Genomic DNA, 17079 nt, shown 5'->3' with positions numbered 1-17079 from the left:
TTATGCGCTGTGACTGATTTGTTTACATTAATTATATACAGACAAATAAGTTGCACGAAGTAGTAAACGGGAAATATTTTCTGCTTTTTATTTACCATTCATTTAATTCTAATCATTAAAACAAAGAAACCCATGTTTTCAGATTATTTAACTAAGTTTGATCAACACCAACGGATAACTAAGTAAAGGCACCACGCGCAACGTTGACAATCTATTTTATAGATACCGAAACGATCTGCAACATGAACATGTGTATGTGTTCACGGTTTTTATAAACTTATGATGGGAATTTTTGGGGAAAAAAATCCAAGCAACAAAATTCAGTTACCCTTCCCCTGCTGATATCTTTGACAGAGGTGAATTGCCAGATAGATTAATTGATTTGAAAGAAAATACGCTTCCTACTCTCAGCAGCTGGTCGAGACGATTTTTCATCGGGCATGTAACTCATTTTCACTCGCCAATTGCAATCTGCCAACTAAAATATATTAAAAATCACATACCTTTAACTTGCCACTTTAAATATCATTCACAAAGGACGGATACCAAAGTACCACAAGCATAATTCATCAACAACGTTCTCAATCACGTACGTTTCGCCGGCGTTGACGCCATTGTCATTAGTCAGTGGTTGTCCCCCCTAACGTCAAAAACGAAGTGGGCGGGGCTTATCGGCCGGGACTGGATCGGTCTATTACATCAACACTCGTTGATGAAAGTAAAAATATCTGTATTTGTAACTTTATCAACTTGTGTTGACATAATTGATATCAGTAGACACTTGGGTGAGATTTTCTATGTAGTAGGATATATACTATGTATATTAGAAGTCAACATTTGAATTGCACATGAATACCTGTACCATGTATCAACTTTGAAATGTATAAGGATGATTGTATGGTGTACACATACTTTGGGAAATAAAAATACATAAAAAAATAAATTATTCATTGAAATATTTATTGATAATAGTTTCTCCACTTCTGTAATTAAAAGAGCAAATTCAGCAACACTTGACGTTTTGTTGTCATGTTATATTCGTGGGTGAATCATATAACCGGTGAGCCAGTGTCTGTAGGCTCCATTGTTTAAGACTAGACATAAGCGCAGACTCCTGCAGTTGTCTTTTCAAACGAAGATCTTAAAGGACCTAAACCACAGCATCAGCTCCTTAAAATATCCGGATTTGGCCGGTCTTGGCCGTTCTCTGCAAGGGAAGGACTCGTATGCAATGGACAACAGAGATTAGCTGATGATCCGTCCTGAGTTAAACTAGAGATTGTAGCCCAGATTTTTTACAGCTACCTGGATAGTAAGGCAAAAAGCGGTGTTTGACTCTGGTTCTTTTGGCAAAGCTCACAGCACAGTTCATGCTCCTTCACAGAGACCATCACTTTCATGAACTCTGATCAGAAATATCTCCTGACATAAGCAACATGCTCTATTCACAGCAAGCTGTTTAACGGCAGATGTGAGGAAGGGTTGGAAATTCTCATCTCTGAAGGGGATAGGAAGTTTCACAGAGCCCTGATGTCAACCACTCAAGTTTCGGATGGAGCCCATACAGAACCTCAGACGATATCCATAAAGGACTCTATGATCTCCATAGATCTGCAGGATGCATATCTCTTCGTACCTTTCCATCCGGACTCTCAAATGTATCCTCGCTTTGGTGTCAAGGAGAGACTGTTCCAATTCAGGGTCCTACAATTTGGAATATGAATAGCACCATGGCTTTTTGTGTTCATAACAGCCCCAGTTCTTGCATATCACGGATACCTCAATGATATTACTGATCTCCAAACGTCAAAGTAATAATAATGATAATAATAATAAGGATATTTATATAGTGCTAGTTCCACATCACTGAGGGACATGCTCAAAGCGCATCATAGCATATATAAAGATATATACAGAGGACAGATAACAGTGAAGACAATTAGTGGTAGCATCGGAAGAGCTATGTTTTTAGTCCAGATTTGAACACAGACATATACTGAGAGGCAATGAAAATGCAATTCCATTTTCACATTTTCAAAGGTCAACTGTGTTAACATAGGAAAATTACAAAGCATATGATATGTATGTTAGCAAAGTCCAATCACAGTAGAGAAGTTCTGACCAAACCTGTGTCCACTATCACCAGTTTCAACATTTACATGTGACTGACTGAACACACTGTCAGTACCTGATGTGTCCACCTTGAGCACAAACACAAGCATGCAAATGTCTTTGCATGGAATGACACAAACGACGGATGAAATGATTCAGAATAGCATTCCAGTGATTCTGTGAGCTCAGCAACATTGCAGGGTGGAATCTGCTGACCAAAAATCATACCTCAATGCAAGAGAGCGCGGCGTTGTTAGGTCAGGAGGATATTATGAACACTTCCTCAGATTCCTATCTGTCTGAGGACGTTCGCGCATCAATCACCTCCTTCTACGTCGTTTGGTTCACTCCCAGGTTGTAGTGATTGACAATTCGTCGCTGCCTGTCGCCTACAGTTATCAGGGGACCTCAGATCAACTCTATTGTCATCAAGATCATCGATACATCCCCCTTCGACTGTCTCAGTTTGTTTGGAGCCTGGCCTTCACGTTCGGCAAGCCGATAGTCCCCTCACAGTTCATCGAACCGAACGGAGCAGGCTTCAACAGCGTCATTGGGGGACACTCACCATGAATCTGCACTTCAATTTTCATCACCCGATCGCCGATGCAGATCACCACATTGTTCCAGATCACCACATAGATTCTGATCACCTTGTCCAGCCGGATCACCACCCCAATCTATATAACCAACTCGATCCGGATTACCCGAGGATTATCCTGATCAAGTTTGCGATTTCAGCTCACCACCTCGACCTAGATCACCAGTACGATCCAGTTCACCAAACCGGACGTATTCACTGAACCGATCCAGATCACAGTTACGATCCAGATACCAACTACGATACACATCACCAGACCGATCCAGATCACATCAACGTTCCGGCTCACCACTCCGATCAAGATCACCAGGCCAATCCACATCATCGAACCGGACAGGTTCTCCAAGCCGATCCAGATCACCTAACTGATCCTGATCACCCTTTCCGAATTAGTTCATCGGACCGATCCAGATCACCCTGCTGAGCCAGATCACCTGACCGAACCGGATCACAGTACCGTTCAGGATCTTACCTCACCGATCCATATCGTTGAACCAACCCAGATCACTGAACTGATCCCGGTCACCAAGCCGTACCCCGATCACCGATCCAACAGCATTCAACAAACTGTCAGCATTCACCGATCCATCCGTTCCTTGGACCTTGCCTGCCAACTCTTCTGATTCACAGAATCATTTTGATTCGGCGATTATGCTCCGTCACATTGTGTTACTTCCAACACCGTGCATCTTCAGGTCGCTCCTTGAGGTTCGGCGAATATGTACCTATGCAGACGTTCGGACAACAGCCGCCTTTAACATGCAGAAATGTGTAGAGCCCTACATAACCCCAAGGAGCTAATCCACCACCTCACTTCAGGATGGTGTCAATCAACATACTATGAACCATCCTGAAGAAGGGAGACTTCCTCATCAGCCTCGATCTTCAGCCGTCTACCTCCACGTTCCAATCCATCCAGAGCACCAGAAGTACATTTACTTCGTGTTCAACAGGAACCATTACCAGTGGAAGGTCCTACCATTTTGAATTTCCATGGCCCCATGGCTTTTTACCAATATTACCAAGCCCATCACGTGCTTCCTCCACTTTCAAGGGATCACCTTCGAAAGCTACATAGACGATTGCATCCAGGCACAACAGGATCCGATTGTATTTCTTCGCCAACTGCAGTTCACCACCACGCTGCTCCGGCAGTTAAGGTGGCTACTGTACATTGCAGAATCGAAACTAACATCAATCCAGAGACTCCAATTCATTGATGTGTTGTTCGACACCTGTCATGGGATGATGTTCGCCCTCAAGACAAGGTGGATCAAGATCCAGCGATGCATTCCTACAGTGCTATCTCAGATGAGAATCTTACCTCAGTGGCAGGAGCTACAAGGCCTTCTGACGTCAGCTCAAGCCCTAACGTACAGAGGCCAGCTCCAGCCTCCAATACAGTGACAACCCCAAGGAACTGATTTGCCCTCCAGAACGGCTTCATCCAGTGCTTCAGTGGTGGCTTAACGAACGGAATGTATGTGCCATAGTCTCTATGCTACCCCTTGCACCGACTCATTTGTCAACTCATCCCTCACGGGTTGGGGAGCTCACTTCTCAACCACCAAGTGGCCCGGTTCTTCACATGGAATTCAAGGCAGTAATTACAGCCATCTCGCTTTGGGCAACAGAGTTTCGATCAACCAATTGTTGATGCAATTGAACAACTCGACCGTGGTTTGGAATATAAACCATCTAGGAATGACAGGCTCGGCTACAGTGGGCGATCAGATTCTTCCATCTCATCGACTCGCTCAACATCGTAGCCTGAGCCAGACACATTCCTGGAGTAAAATGTGATCACTGATACCTTGTCCCGATCCAATCCAATCCAATACAGAAGCTGTTGGCCATCAGCAAGATTCTACTGCTTTTGGTCGTGCCCTTCTGGCCAGAGAGAAGATGGTTCGTTGACCTAAAAAGCCTGGCAGAGCCGAAACCAGTACTGCTGAACAGGAAGTTCAGACCTCTGGCCTGGGAACTGTCCGTTGTCCTTCGTCGTATGAGTCTACAGACTACGAACCTTTAGAAGACAAGGACTTCGAGCGAAGTGACATCCTTCTTCCTGGTAGCTTGGCTACTGCTGCTCATATATCTGAGCTTTACGAGCTTGATGTCAATAGCGTGCAGTTTGAGGGGAAGAAGCATGGAAAGTTTTTTCCTGGGTTTCCGCTGGACCGGATGTCCACCATCCTTGGGCCTGATGATACTGAAGACTTGACACTCCACCCTGTTAGGTCTCTACACATTTACCTTGCTGCCTCCAAGGACCATCAATGACTACAAAAGCGCCTCTTCATACCCTTGTCGACCTCTTCAAGAGCTGAGGTTTCCCGGACCATACTGCCCTTTGGATGCGTGCCATGATTCTGCGGGCTTCACCTTTGCAGGGTTGCCTCCTCTAACCGCTTCCAATCCTCATGAGACTTGTGTGCTAGCCTCAACAATGGCCTCCATAGCAACTGCTCCTTGAGCATCTTGGAAGGTTGCTTTGTCATTATGCTACAATCTTCTCTTCACATTACCTGTGAGAACTGTCTTTCACGGATGTCCTGGGACTCTTGCACTGGCTCAGCAGCTTACATTAGCCCACCAATGCAGATGAGGGATGGTACCGCTTTCGCGTTACTGCTTCCTTCTATATACGGAACAAACGTTGAACTGGATCTCAATCTTTTGTTCTCATCTTATAGGTTCAAGAACTACTTCACTTGGCTTCAATACCAAGGCATCGGAATACTGCCACCAAGCGTGGCCCTATGGACTTGAGGCATAATCAGTATGACGATGCAGTGGTGTTTAACATTCATGCTTACTGACCTCTACCCTACGGAGAAATTATGTCATTGAAGTGTGACACTCCTGAATTCCAGTGGATTTTGTTCATTCTGCCTCCTAAGTTGCCGGACACATCATTTGACTAAGCTTATGCAAAAGAGTGAGGGTCAATTTGATGCTGTTCCGGAACTGAATGTTAAAACTTGTGAACTTTCCGAGTTACGCATCTCTTTCTGGAGGCCTTCTCAAAGCAGAGGCTTGCAAGATTCTAGTTGCAAGACTTTAATTACAGGGGTACCTTGTAAATCGTGGCGAGGCAAGGCCTACTTGCCAGGTTGCATCCCTTGTCTAGTACAAGGTTGCGGCCAATCACCACATTGCTCAGGAGCACCCATCTTCATGTGAGTCGTGCCTAGTAAGCCATGGAGTTCCGGAGAACCCATTACAAGCATAGGCGTTGCGTGCAGCGTAACAGGCCTTCCTTGTACATTGCTGTCTACGGTTGTCATCAGTCCACACAGCTCCTGTACCAGACAGAAGGGTAATCTGTGGCCCGCAAGTCATGAGATAGGTTAAAATAAGTTCAAGATAAGTTTGAAAATTTTAACTATAAATTGTATATTTATATACTTCTATCTCATGCGATGGATGCCTGCCCAGCCTCGCCACTACTCAGATTATGATGTTGGCTTCCAAGACGAGAATGATCATTCAGAGGTAAAGACGTGGGCAATTAATGGAGCATGCTGCAAGCTTCATTAGGGACTAGGAAGCTAATTAAGGAGAGCAGCAAGGAGTGCACGGGCAATTGGACAAGGAGGCCTATGGAAAAAAGTTTACAGTCATTCCACTAGGAATCGAAGGGAGAGAGGTGCAAGTCGTGTCTGGTGTCCCCCAAAATGATATTGCTAGACTATTTCTAAACGTGGTGTAAAACTATACTCACTCACTTACTCACATTGCACAGGTACAAATAAATAAGTGTCATGACTCGCATGAGGTAAAAAAAGTGATGTGAAGCGCCTCATATCCAATCAGCAAAATCAGTGTGACTAAACGTTTAATACATTATTCACTTTAGATCACGTTGAATAATTTCTAGAGAAATCAGTACACAAGTTCATATCACAGATGATTCCAGAAACAAATAGTTTATGAGATTCTAGTTTATGAAAAGCATTAAAGGGCCACTGATCCAGAGCGATTAATGTTTCTCGCTAACAGTCTAATTACGAAACCTAGCTACAAACTGGTCAGCCCCTGCTCCTTCGACCGTGACGGACACGGGGACCCTGCTACTGTCCGCCTTGGCAGAATTTCTTCAACCTAATCAGTGGGACATTAGGAAGGGTGGATGCCCATCAGGTGCCGTTATTTGAAACTATCCCCGGCAGTTCTTGTCTGATTGTAATAAAGTATCCCAGCAGTGTAGGCTTTTTCAGATTTTCAAATGTTTGGATGGTTTAGTGACTGATCCAATTTGATCCTATTTCTGTGTTTTTACCTCAATATTTAATCATGTAAGAATATGATGTCTATTACGTATGCTATGATATCAAAAACACACATTAGATATATTGGAATCCATAAACTAAACATCCCCACTTTGCCATTGCAAAATAAATCTGAAATTTTACTTAGGTACATAGGTATACAGTTTTTAACTAAGTACACAGCAAATGCTTATATATATTTCTTATGTAACAATGAAGTTCCGTTTGTATCCTCAAAACAGTGTCGGCCCATAAGTTGTTGTTTTTCAGGCAATCAAACTTGCATGCAATACAGCGATTACTACTCTCTTGCTGTAACCCTTGTTTGGTGGTAAACCTACACATATGTTATTTGTCATCATTCACTTGATGGTCAGTCAATGAATTGATAAAAGGTATAATTAGTGATAACACCACTCAGATTACCCGACAAAGGTTCCCATTTGGCATTTCTTGTGTCTGGAGTAAATACTCATCATTATAAATTGAGGTCTGATGTGGCAAAAGTATTACATCTTATGTAATACGCTCATGGAAGTGCAGTAAAAGGAATTATCAGCTGAGTTACAAAACAAACATCGATCAAAGGATTAACCGATAACATGCTGATTGATTAATTGCTTTTACCCTTCACAGCGGATTTGTCAAAAGGTAGTGTTTATGTATGTAGATTCACTCATCTATACTGAATACACCCTGTCGTAAAGTGCCTGTGTAAAAACAACGTCCTTCCTTCAAAGGATTAACCGCCAATACATTGATTGATTGCTCATTACTGGCTAACTAAATTACTTTTTTAAAGAATGGCAGACATCATGCAATTAGTTGCCAGGTGTGCTATCTTGGGTGACCAATGGGACTATACACCAACGTGAAAAACCTGAAACAATAACTCACTTTTTCGCATATTAGACATGGAACAGGATACTTTGTCAGCTGCAGATGAATGGCATCTCATTCCTTTATGTGGATATTGATGGATACATTCCCCGAACAAGGTAATAGCCTGATATTGTTGCTATAACTTTAGTCTGTTTTAATTTTAAAAAATTGCATTTTGTTTTTATTTATTTGTTATGACATTCAACAGAATCATTTTTTTTTCTGTGAAGTGTAATAAGACAGACAACATACACTAGGTCGCACTTAGGGCGTGTGTGTGAAATATGATACACGTTGGCAATTTATAAAATGTCAAGATATTACAATCTTGTTATAAATTCACTAAGTATAAGCATTCTATTAAGTTTCAAAGTGCATACAAATATGATAGTAAACTAATTAGGATTATAAGACAAAATATAAAGACGTACATTGACTTCGTTATCAGTCCTAACATTTTTTACCACTGGCAGATGGTTAAACTTAAAATCTTAAAACCTGCATTGAGAATCGTAATCCAATGCTTGTTTGATCAGCATTCTTGATTTACTCCCACTTTGCCAGTAGTTAATCCGACTACAGTTAACGAATATCATATTATAATTAACACCCTAATTAGCAAGGTCATGTCTGCATGGTTATTGCCAGTTTCTGAGGTGTCCTCTCATGCAGACAGATTCTGTCAAAACAGGTCTCTCACATAGCCAGAGTGTGATCTGGCTGACCAGGGTTAGTGTTTTGATAAAGCATGTCCAGATGAACCATATAGTCTGTATCAACAAAATGCTCAATTAGTGAGATTTGTGAATTTTGTATTGAGACACATTTGGATGGTATTATTTGAATTTCTTTACATTTGTCATATCATGTGTGCTCAGTTTGTAAGATTAGTTAAATTTATATTAAAGTGAGATACATTGATATGGTATTATTTGAATTTCTTTACATTTTACAGAGAATGTAAATATAAATATGCTTGGTGCAAAAGATGTAGTGTATTAAGAAAATTATGAGAAATGGTGGCTGAAAATGTTAAAGGTCACATGCAACCCAAAAATCAAACATAATTAAAACACAATTATCACTTATTCATGACATATAATATACATTGCTGGTTATGAAAAAACATATAAACAAGATTATAAGCGTACAATCGCAAATCAAAAGTGCAATATTGTGTACTTGGGTTTACTTCCCAAGAAACGAAGCAGCCGGGATACCGAACCCAGTCAGAGCGGGTGGGTGTGCACTCAAGTGTAACAGCTGGTTCATTTGCAGATGCCCTCATGGCTCATTGTGTGTGTATATATAGAGATGTTGGGTTTTGTAAATACATGCTCATTTTTTGTGTATAACATTTTACAATCAACAGACATCATAACATGTCATGTGTTCAAGTATCACACCTACCTGTCTGTGTAATTACATAATGTGACAGAGACCGAACTCGGGCCATAAATCAATGCATTTTGTTTATGGTGTATAGCCTGATTGGTGTTAAGTTCAAATTGCATGTGGTCAGTGATAGCAGCTGTGTATTGAATATTGTCATTAGCAGACAGGCAGGCAGACACACAGGTGTCAATAAAACAAGACATTGAGTTTTGTCTGTGACAACGACATATCTATATCACAGTTAGAAATTCTGTCAACGCTAAATAATGACATTGCTTTCAAGTATCGAACTGAGAAAGTGACTCGGTAAGAAGAACGTGTGGTGAAATAGACAAATGAAATTATATAAACAGTTAATTTAGTGTCATAACATATAAAAAGCTCGCGCCTGTGAGATATCAACAAAACATTAGAAAAATAGCTCACACCAAAGCCTTCACTGAGTATTCACTGGACAACCCACTTCCAAGCTGCGCAAACCTATTTCACTGCGCACGTGCTATGAGCGCAGCCCAGCTGTTGAAACCAGTTTTCCCCCGAAAAGTCGGGGGAAAAATAGTGAAACGTTTGAACTCCGATTTCGCGTGGGTTTTTTCATCGCGCTATTTTTCAACTTTATAAGTTGAATTTGCATTTTTGACGATTTGTTTCGGTAAGTCCATACCGAAAGGTATCAGAATCTGCAAAGTTGTGTTTTACGTTGCATGTGCCCTTTAACAAATGATGCTTCTTTGGCTGTAATATTACACACACATGGACACCACATATATCGAGTGCAAGTATCCACTTCTAAATCCTAGCCTATTCACAAAGTCAACAATCGGTTCTAAAGTCATGTTTTTTTGCTGCTTGTTAAGAACCAGTTCTTAAGTCAAGCCTATTTTTGTATGTTAGCATCCGCTTTTTAACAGTGATAAACAGTGCCAATACCACTCAACACGTGTAGGACAAGGTAACATTTTAACTGTTACACTTACAAATTCCATTCACATATGTATGCCTGTATGGACCAATGGATTATAAGTGACACTGGGCGGTGGGACAGCCTTGTGGACACGAAATTGTGCAGAACTATGGATTGAGAAATAACTAAATTTTACATTGTCGTATTAGACTGGGATGCAGCAACTTGGACACTGCATTATCTAATCTTTGAAGGACTGTTGTAATATGTATTAGTTTGGGGAGCGACATTAATATAGGGGAAACACAGTTTGTCAATCTCACTGTACACTACTAGTGGTACAAGAATGAATATTGTTTAAACTATACACACACTTGCATACATCTTCAATCGTGTCGCATTGTACTATTTTTCGACCAGACTATTTATATTATGGAATGTGATAACCTAGTATATTCCTTAGCTGCTTCAGTGTTACTTATGTTTAAAAGAAGAAAATTATTATAACATATGATATTACACCATCCAACTTTTACTATGTGTGTATAGGGATATATTTTATGTATGGATTGTTTTATGGATTTTATGTGTCTCGTAGGCCTGTAAAGGCCGGGCAGATGTTTCGTATGTGATACAGAAGATTTGATATATTATGTTAACATCTGCGTGACACAATAATAACTAATCTCTCTCTTAACAAGACCTTTTAGGAAGACTCTGGCTAAGTGAGAGTGAACCATTTCTGAGCATGGTGAGCCATGAACAGTGTTCACCACATGCAAAACAATTTTAATCAATAAGTGTTCACAATTAGTAGCTTCAATTATCAATTTCTTATGCTGTCTCCCACTTAGTGGGATTGTAAATATTTGCATTTGATTAAAATGACATTACATGATTATAAGTTATATATGTATCATTTATTTATCTGTAACTAAATTTATAACACTAATGATCTGCTTAAAATGATAAAAATGTTAAAGAAACATTATGTGACTATAAACTATTATGTTATATATGTATAATTTGTTTATTTTGGATATCTGTAACTTTATATATAACATAAATCGTATATATTTTTGTAAATTTTGTAAAATGAAATGAATTGGCAAAGTGTTGAATCCCCAACTAATCCCCATTGCACCATTAACGTTAATTAATTGCTTGACAATGAAACTGGAAAAGTGGGAGGACACCACATTCTTAAAGTACGACTTTACAAATGCCAATTTCTTGTTGATGCATAGATGGGAGTTTCCATATTTATTCCCACACTGTTATCAATATAAAAGTTACAACAACCAGGTGAATAGAAGTATATATGCATAATGACAACCAGCAAATTAACAGATAATTAGCAAGTAGCACATCGTTGGATGGAGGCAGCAGGAGAGTAAGATCAACAAATTGTAAACAGGCTGATTGGATGGTAATTGAACAGCTGATTGACAGATTCTAGCTGTAAATCAACTTCAGTATGACAAAGTCGAAATCCACTCCACTGACAAAGTGATGGAATCAATCAACATTCAATCAGCTTGTTTATCCTGAACGATGTACATCGAAATGCCGCCCTATTCAATAAACAGGGAGTTGTTATCACTTAAGTGATATGTTTCGTTATGTATTCCCATATTGTTTACTGCAGTATAAGTGAGATCTGATTCAGTTTGCGAATGACCACACTTTTGAAGATTATTTAAGTTCTACTTTAGTAAACTGCATCCTAATAATTTGATTTCAGATTAAAACATCTCATTCCGAATTTGTGTAATCCTATTTCTGGTACTAAGAAATACTGTATTTGTACATATTAGATATAAATCTATCAGTACCAGTTTGATGTGTCTGGTCATGAGTTAACTAACATAATGATTATATATTTATTGTCATTACATGTGTCATTAAGCGTCATTTATGCCATTATAATGTTCTCTGATCCATTTCATCGTACAACATTTATTTCATTCAATGTTTTGAATCTCACATGATGACATGAGAAATGTTACTGTTCCAGTTCAGTTCGTTCTTCAAGTGTTCCAACCAATATCGTCATTATGGTTACAAACGGCCTGATTTTAATACCTATCAACTTAGATGTTATACATGTATATGAGTATATGCACACACATTCACACAAAACATACGTAATTTGTGAATTCTGTTCAGACGAAAAAGAAATATCTAATTTGATAAGAAACACTACATAAAGTATCTTCCCTCACTCTGAGAGAAGCATGGCATTATTCGCTAATTTTTAAATAATTTTATCTGCATAAAAGAAGGGATTATAAAAAATCTGAAACAAACTTCCATATACAACCATTTCACCAACATTGCGACATTGACCATGGAATCATGTTAATTTCAGTCTGATTTTAATGTCATAATTATGCGAGGTTCCTCATTCACACATTCATACAAATTGACAGCTCAACACAAAACAATATGCAACCAACCAAATTCAATACAACACAACTTTCACCGCCTGTGCATACCACACTGTTGATTTTGTATATTTGTATACATGCAATATTGTGTATGCATATGATGTTACATGCAATATTAGTAAAATTAAAAATGTCACCATATTTTCAAATAACTCGTTTTGGTATATTTGCTATTGCTATATGCAATAAACAAAATGTGATAAACTTTACTGTTTACCAACAAGCGCTGCATACTTGCTTTTCTACAACAGACTATAGCTTTAATCCCCATTGTTGTAACGATTAGTACGGTCCAGTAATTTCAATCTCAAAACAGTACGTGCAGGCAAATAGAGAACATCCCGAAGCTTGGAACTTGGCTTGACTTGACTCACTCATGAATTAACAAGGCAGTACGCCTTGTTAATTGGTGAATCTTAACTGCCTTGAATCACTCATCAATTAACAGGGGATTAGGTCTTGGGGCGTGCAAACCACTATCATTTACCATCACCCACCAGTTATCTCTCCTTGTGGACATTTCCAAAATTGGAAATGTTTGGAAACATCATCTTTCCAAAATTGGAAATGTCTTGGAAACATCATCTTTCCAAGACATTTCCAAGCTTGTAAATGTGGACTTTTTTTCCAGTGTTTGTCGTGCAGTATTGTCACTTCGACCCCCCACCTCGCTTCCGTGGAAGAAATTGTTATGTTATAAGTTATAAGTCATGCAAAGTGCTTTTGGTTATGATTCAAATACATATTTAACTACGAGTAGAAAGTAGTTTTGATTTTCTAACTTGATGAAAACAAACCATAATCTCATTAATTCTAACAGACTTTAGCCCGTGACTTCACGATTTTCAAAAATGGCGGTGCCCTGTCGCGAACATCCGCCAGTCTGAGTATAAATGCTATTTAGGTTTGTTTTCACCGAGTAACAAAATCAAAACTACTTTCTACTGGTAGTAAAATATGTATTGGATTGATGGCCAATAGGATTTTGCGTGACATAGCGTATAACATAACAATTTCTCTCGTGGAAGCGAGGTGAGTGTCAATATAATACTACATGTACTTACAGTATTATTGTTACTTCGACCACAACCTCGCTTCTGAGGCAGAAATCGTTGTGTCATGGAAAATATTTATGGTCATCAATCATATACATATTTTACTATGACTAGTAAGTAGTTTTGATTCTTTAACTTCCGTGAAGCGATCTGAACACAAGTAAGATATCGTTTCAGGCTTCCACAACGCTCGCTTCGCACTCACAAACATAACCCATTTTGCACGAACTGCGGGGTCCTGTGGAAATCTGTGCATGGCGAAACCATCGCCCGACCTCTAGGAGCAATTGACGACAACGCAACGATTTGGCATGTCTTGGTTGATGTCAAGAAATCATCAAAATGACGAGCTTGCTACACACTTTCTATACAACTAACTGAAAATCCTTCCTCATATGACGTCACTGCAGTGCTCTGGCGACAGAGTTACGTAACCTGTCTGTGGTTTCGTTGGTGGGTGAGAGTGAAGCAGGCGACTTTTTGGCAACTTTTAATCGCTCGGTACTTCATTAACCACAAGTTTTTTAAGAATGAATTTGGTGTTCCGCATAAGACTGACCACAAATCTTTCATATATAATTTTTTAAAGAGTACAAAAAAACAAAGTTTATTTGTTCTTTAACTCAGACTTATGATTGGTTAGCACTTGGGTTGCTGCCTACAATGGCACCCTCGTGGGATAAATGACTTTATCATCCAAAACTGTGTTCCACAGGAGATATTGCTTGTGTGAGGCCAAACGATATCCCCGAGGAGGGGTTTGACAGGGGTTTTTGCCCTGACAGTGCTATGAAGTCATGAACTTGATGATGTCACAATGCTATGATATCGCTGCACTGCAAGTCTAATGGTAGTACTGTGTTCAGAAATGTACATTTTGTCATTGAAAACTAATGAAGAGTGATTTTTGATGATAAATCTCACCCTCGTGTCTACTGATATCAGTTATATCAACACTTGTTGATAAAAGTAAAAATATCCTCGGGAAGCCTCGGATATTTGTAACTTTATCAACTCGTGTTGACATAATTGATATCAGTAGACACTTGGGTTAGATTCTCTATTACCTCCATTGTGATTTTTGTGCAGATATTTTAGAGGGTGAGAACAATTTTGATGGCTTTGCTGTATTACAGTAGAACTTAAGTCTATCTATAACTTTAACTAAAAAATCTACAGGAAACAGTACTTTGTTCAGTTTGGAATTAATTTGAAATATGTAATGTTGAAATGCACTAAATATAGTCTTATAACTTCTGATGTCATGTATCCAGTTATGCATAATTGCATAGGATATTCAAGAAGAAATACGGAGCATTGTGGATATATTTTTGCTCATAACTCACTTTTTTGTATCATAATGAATTTGATGTGCAGTAAATATGAAGCAAGCAAAATAAAATAGAATAAAATACATTATTTGACCTTTTGTTTCTGCAGAGGATTTCTCCATCTACTTTACCAGCTCTATTTGGGGAGATGATTGATTCAGCTACACTTGTCAACATTCTGGATGTCTTTAATGAATTCTATATTCCGTAAGTATTTGTAATTTATTCAGTGTATACCAGTAGTTTTCGAATTGAACTGATATTTGAGCATGCGCAAAAGTGTAAGATTACTTTTGAGACTGTGATACATTAGGTCTGGACAAAGCAGAAACATCAATTGCTTTCAGCCTAGAGGCAAATACAGCCACATCTTAGCTCGCCAAAAACAAAGCACGTTTTCCTGTGACAGATCTGGAAAATGACAATGACCCAATGACCTTGACCATTATAATTGTACATAGGCCTGCTATCAAGTCCATGGGTCAAAACCACTATAATTGCAAAAATAACTAAGTTTTATAAGGGTTCCATGCCTGAAGTGCATAGTCAAACCCACCAAGAACTTTCCGGATAATATGTAGACTCCTCAACACTGCAGCCTTCTGCATTACCCAGAGAGTCAGAAGGGCTGTGCTCTCGGTGAAGAATGATGAACCCCATTGTTCATCATTGCGGCATGAGAAGTGTGAGTTACCTATGTTTTTATTTGTGGTTAATGTTGTTTTGAATACCAAGGAGTACGAATACCGGGGTACCCGAAGGGGGTTGATTGGTGGTTAATTTTTTTTTTTAAATGTAGTCGTAATGGATAGCAATGACTTTATGGAAGGGGTCTGTCATAAACTCATCGAAGTCGGCTAAGGAGTAGGTGCGTTACGTTCTCTGGTCTTAGGGATATAATGGACTAAAGTATCCATTGTATTGTAACCGTTCGGTACCACACAAACCTAAACTATCGTACAGGGTCATGAATTGCCCTCGACTAATCACTTGACATAAGGCTGAGTAAATATCGAGTCCATCGACGTCCACCCCGATGTGACTGAACAGCCATTTCTCGAGGATGATGATGATAAAAAAAAAGGTTCGAATCTTTAATAAGGGGGTAATACCATGTCGTGAGGGACAATTTGTAATTCCTCTCTGACGAACCCTCTCGGCGGCCCATCTTTCAAGTAGTACAAGTTCGGTTCGCCGTCTTTGATGTCGATTAGGTCGACGTTGTACGTTTTCATTGACCATATCGGATTGGTGGCTCGTTTTCTGCTGTCTCCCTCGTATTCATTAGGCTGGTACAAGTACCTCACTCTGACCCGATCTGGTAATGTTTTTCCGGATCGACGTGCTGCTGCTGCTGATTCGGCGGCAACGGATTTCATTTGGATGGCTTCAACAGGTCTCTTGCCCACGAGTCTGGTGACTTCATTGTTAATGGCATCCACCACTCGCAGCAAGTGTACGACCCATTCCGTATTTCTGTTTTTGGGATGGATTAAATCCTGCGAGTACTGGTGCGAGAAAAGGCATTCGGCTAAGGTGCGATTGAATCTCTCGATGATGGCTTGGCTTCGATGGGCCACGCCGCTTCTCACCTGGACTTTGTGCTTGGCCAGCAGCTGCGACACGGCTCCCATCAACTCACTACCAGGATCGATTTGCAAGACGGCAGGCCAGGTCAAGCGACTGCGTTTGTAGATGCGTTCTAAGCCTTTGGCGACTTCGTCTAAATCTTTGGTTGTCAATGGTTCGGCTTCCTTGTAGCGACTGGCGACATCCACCATGGTCAGGGCATACTTGTAGGTTTTACGTCTTACCCTTTTGTGCGGTAGAAACAGGTCTCTCACGACATCGCCGTTCAGGGGTTTGTCGCGCACATGGCAGTGAGCGCTATTGTTGTGACCTCGCCAGTTGTCTGGGGTCATGCGCATGAGGATGATGGTGCGCAGCTTTTCCCTGATGATTTTCTCTTCGTTTTCTTACGTGAGAAATTTTTCGGCTGCGTCTGGACCTCGGTAGATCACGGGAGCGTTTGTTTCCCCATCGCATCAGACGACCTCATACCCGAACCCGCAAGC

General features: G+C 40.0%; 1 protein-coding gene across 2 annotated transcripts in view; it reads left to right on the top strand.

The window, feature by feature from the left end:
* Positions 1-17079, top strand: part of LOC124280549 (RNA polymerase II-associated protein 3-like) — a 416551-nt gene that overhangs the window by 317352 nt on the left and 82120 nt on the right. For both annotated transcript variants that reach the window (XM_046716497.1, XM_046716498.1), the window contains exon 7: positions 15114-15211. In XM_046716497.1, the coding sequence (XP_046572453.1) occupies positions 15114-15211 (98 nt within the window). The remainder of the gene's footprint in view (positions 1-15113; positions 15212-17079) is intronic.

This window comes from Haliotis rubra, unplaced genomic scaffold (assembly GCF_003918875.1).
Source record: "Haliotis rubra isolate DU_JTF1 unplaced genomic scaffold, ASM391887v1 Scf27, whole genome shotgun sequence".
Lineage (NCBI taxonomy): Eukaryota > Metazoa > Mollusca > Gastropoda > Lepetellida > Haliotidae > Haliotis > Haliotis rubra.
The sequence above is the reverse complement of the archived record's forward strand: the minus strand, read 5'-3'. Positions and strand labels throughout refer to the sequence as shown.